The 2007-nt window shown below is 33.2% G+C and overlaps 1 protein-coding gene across 1 annotated transcript; it reads right to left on the bottom strand.

Moving 5' to 3' along the window:
- Nucleotides 1–174: 174 nt before the first annotated feature.
- LOC100181430 lies at nt 175–1182 on the bottom strand. Its single transcript, XM_002124061.5, has 2 exons — nt 867–1182; nt 175–392 (listed from the first exon to the last, which is right to left on the bottom strand). Exons 1-2 carry the CDS (start codon nt 1027–1029, stop codon nt 190–192), a joined length of 366 nt encoding a protein of 121 aa, XP_002124097.3. The 5' UTR covers nt 1030–1182; the 3' UTR covers nt 175–189.
- Between the last annotated feature and the right edge of the window lie 825 nt (nt 1183–2007).

The raw sequence follows: 2007 nt of genomic DNA, 5'->3' as shown, positions 1-2007 counted from the left end.
ATCTATGAGAAAAAGAGGGTAAAAACTAATGTAAAGATTAAAAACAATTAAAAATCTGAGAAAAAAAGGGTAAAAACTAATGTAAAATTTATAAACAATTAAAAATCTACGTAAAAAAGGGTTAAAACTTAAAACTAAGGTAATAAAACTGGCCTTTTTAATGCAATGGTCCAAAATATATACAATTAGTCACCTTTGTATTGAAGGTGTTTTAGTTTTTTCTCTTGGGCTTGATTTCTTAGTCAATGAAACACCAAGTTTTACAGGCTTGGCGCGTTTCTTTTGTGAAAGTTGAAGTGATCGAGCTTGCTTTACATTCAGGGGTTTTAAAGGTGATTTCAAACTCTGCATGTCACTCAGTGATGTGCTGTGCTCTTGCTCTGGACTGACATCTATAATAATTAGAGTATTAGTTAGATAGGCTGTAAAAATTCAGTTCATATATTTATATATTAAATTGTTTTGGTGAAAAGCAGTGCCACAATAGCACACTAAAAGTAAAAAAATAAAAGAATAAGCAATCAAATGTTACAATGACTAAGAGATTAATAAAACTTGTATTGACCCAGCATAGTGGTAGCTGGTAGGCAAGCCTGTTTTTAACCTAGATATAGGCAAGCCTGTTTTTCAATGCTTGTCGCTGCTAACGTTATTTTATGTGTCCTTGAGCAAGAGACATTGCTCCAACCCAGTGGTCACTAATGGTTTGTTAAAATTATCAGTCATAAAGTAAAAACAATCACCCACAAAGTTACATATGTGGTAACTTGTAAACTAGAATGAGGTGTATGGAACAGAACATATATGTTATTACGACTGTTCTTTTTCAGCCTAATTAATTTATTAACCATAATAATCACCTATACCTGTTTTAATGATTGTACCAATATCCGGCAAAACGGTTGAATCTGATCCAGTATTGAGTTTTGCTTTACCATCTTCCTGTATATCCAAAACTTTGTCAATTCGTTTTTGTGCTTCATTGAGAGCAGTTTTTGCGATATCCGAAAAATCAAACCAGCTCATCATGTATTATGTATGTCCAAGCTCTTTCTCTTGCTTATTGATTATATGTTAAACTGAAATTAGCCAATCGTTTGACTATAGGGTGCTAGTGAGGAATCCTCCCCCCCTTGCCTATAGAAAAAACGAGAGACTAAAAAAAGAAAAAAGAAAATCATTAGACCGTAATGGTATTTCCCCATAAAAATCATATATTAGTAAATATATCATATATTATTAAATATCCCGGGTTATGGTACACCTGCAGCAGCAATCTTGGTGTCGTTAGAAAGAAGAAGCGCACCACCTATTCTTTAATGCTGTAATCGAAGAGACAAATATAAAAATAACTATTATAAATTTGCATTTCAGCTGTTTGTAGCATTCTTAGTGTTGGTTGTAGATAATTAGAACAAACCAACAATGGGTTGCGTAACCTCAAAAGCAGGTATGTCATATTCCAGTAAGCCATTATTAATTAAGCATTAACCTATTTTAATTTATGTTGTCCGCTTAAATGTACTTTTCAATCAATTGCAGGTTGGGGGTCTGGACCTGGAAAAAAAAAAGGGGGGGGGGGATAATCATGTTTCTTTGTGGCACACATCTGGTTTTCGCAAGTCTTGTAAAGATGTTGCAAAATATCACTGTGCCCCATTTGTACATTCCTTGATGCCCCCTTGTATGCAGTATTTTTTTGGGCCAGCTCATAAAATTCACCACGGCATTATGCAATTTGCGCCATAGCAAAAAAACATAAGACTGAAAATGGCAATTGGTTAGACCACTTTAGATGCTGGGGGTTAATTAGTTATCAGGATATTCTTCACTAGCACCAAAACCTTTTTGTCAAACCATTACTTTTCAAAAAATTGGATAGTATTTAAAACACTGTTTTTATAATATTTTTTATCTTTATCATCATGTGTTTATCTCATAATTATAATTAAATAAATATATGGGTAATGTAAATTATATCCCACTAACTTATTGCAGTGGGCCATG

Source organism: Ciona intestinalis, unplaced genomic scaffold, assembly GCF_000224145.3.
Source record: "Ciona intestinalis unplaced genomic scaffold, KH HT001048.1, whole genome shotgun sequence".
NCBI classification, from domain to species: Eukaryota; Metazoa; Chordata; class Ascidiacea; order Phlebobranchia; family Cionidae; genus Ciona; species Ciona intestinalis.
Note: the sequence above shows the minus strand (reverse complement) of the source record. Positions and strands in the feature narration are given on the sequence as shown.

Coding starts and splice junctions, on each gene's coding strand:
- LOC100181430 (XM_002124061.5), bottom strand. CDS start 1,029: ATGATGAGCTGGTTTGATTTTTCGGATATCGCAAAAACTGCTCTCAAT. Junction 393..866: donor TGGTACAATCATTAAAACAG/GTATAGGTGATT, acceptor TAATTATTATAG/ATGTCAGTCCAGAGCAAGAG.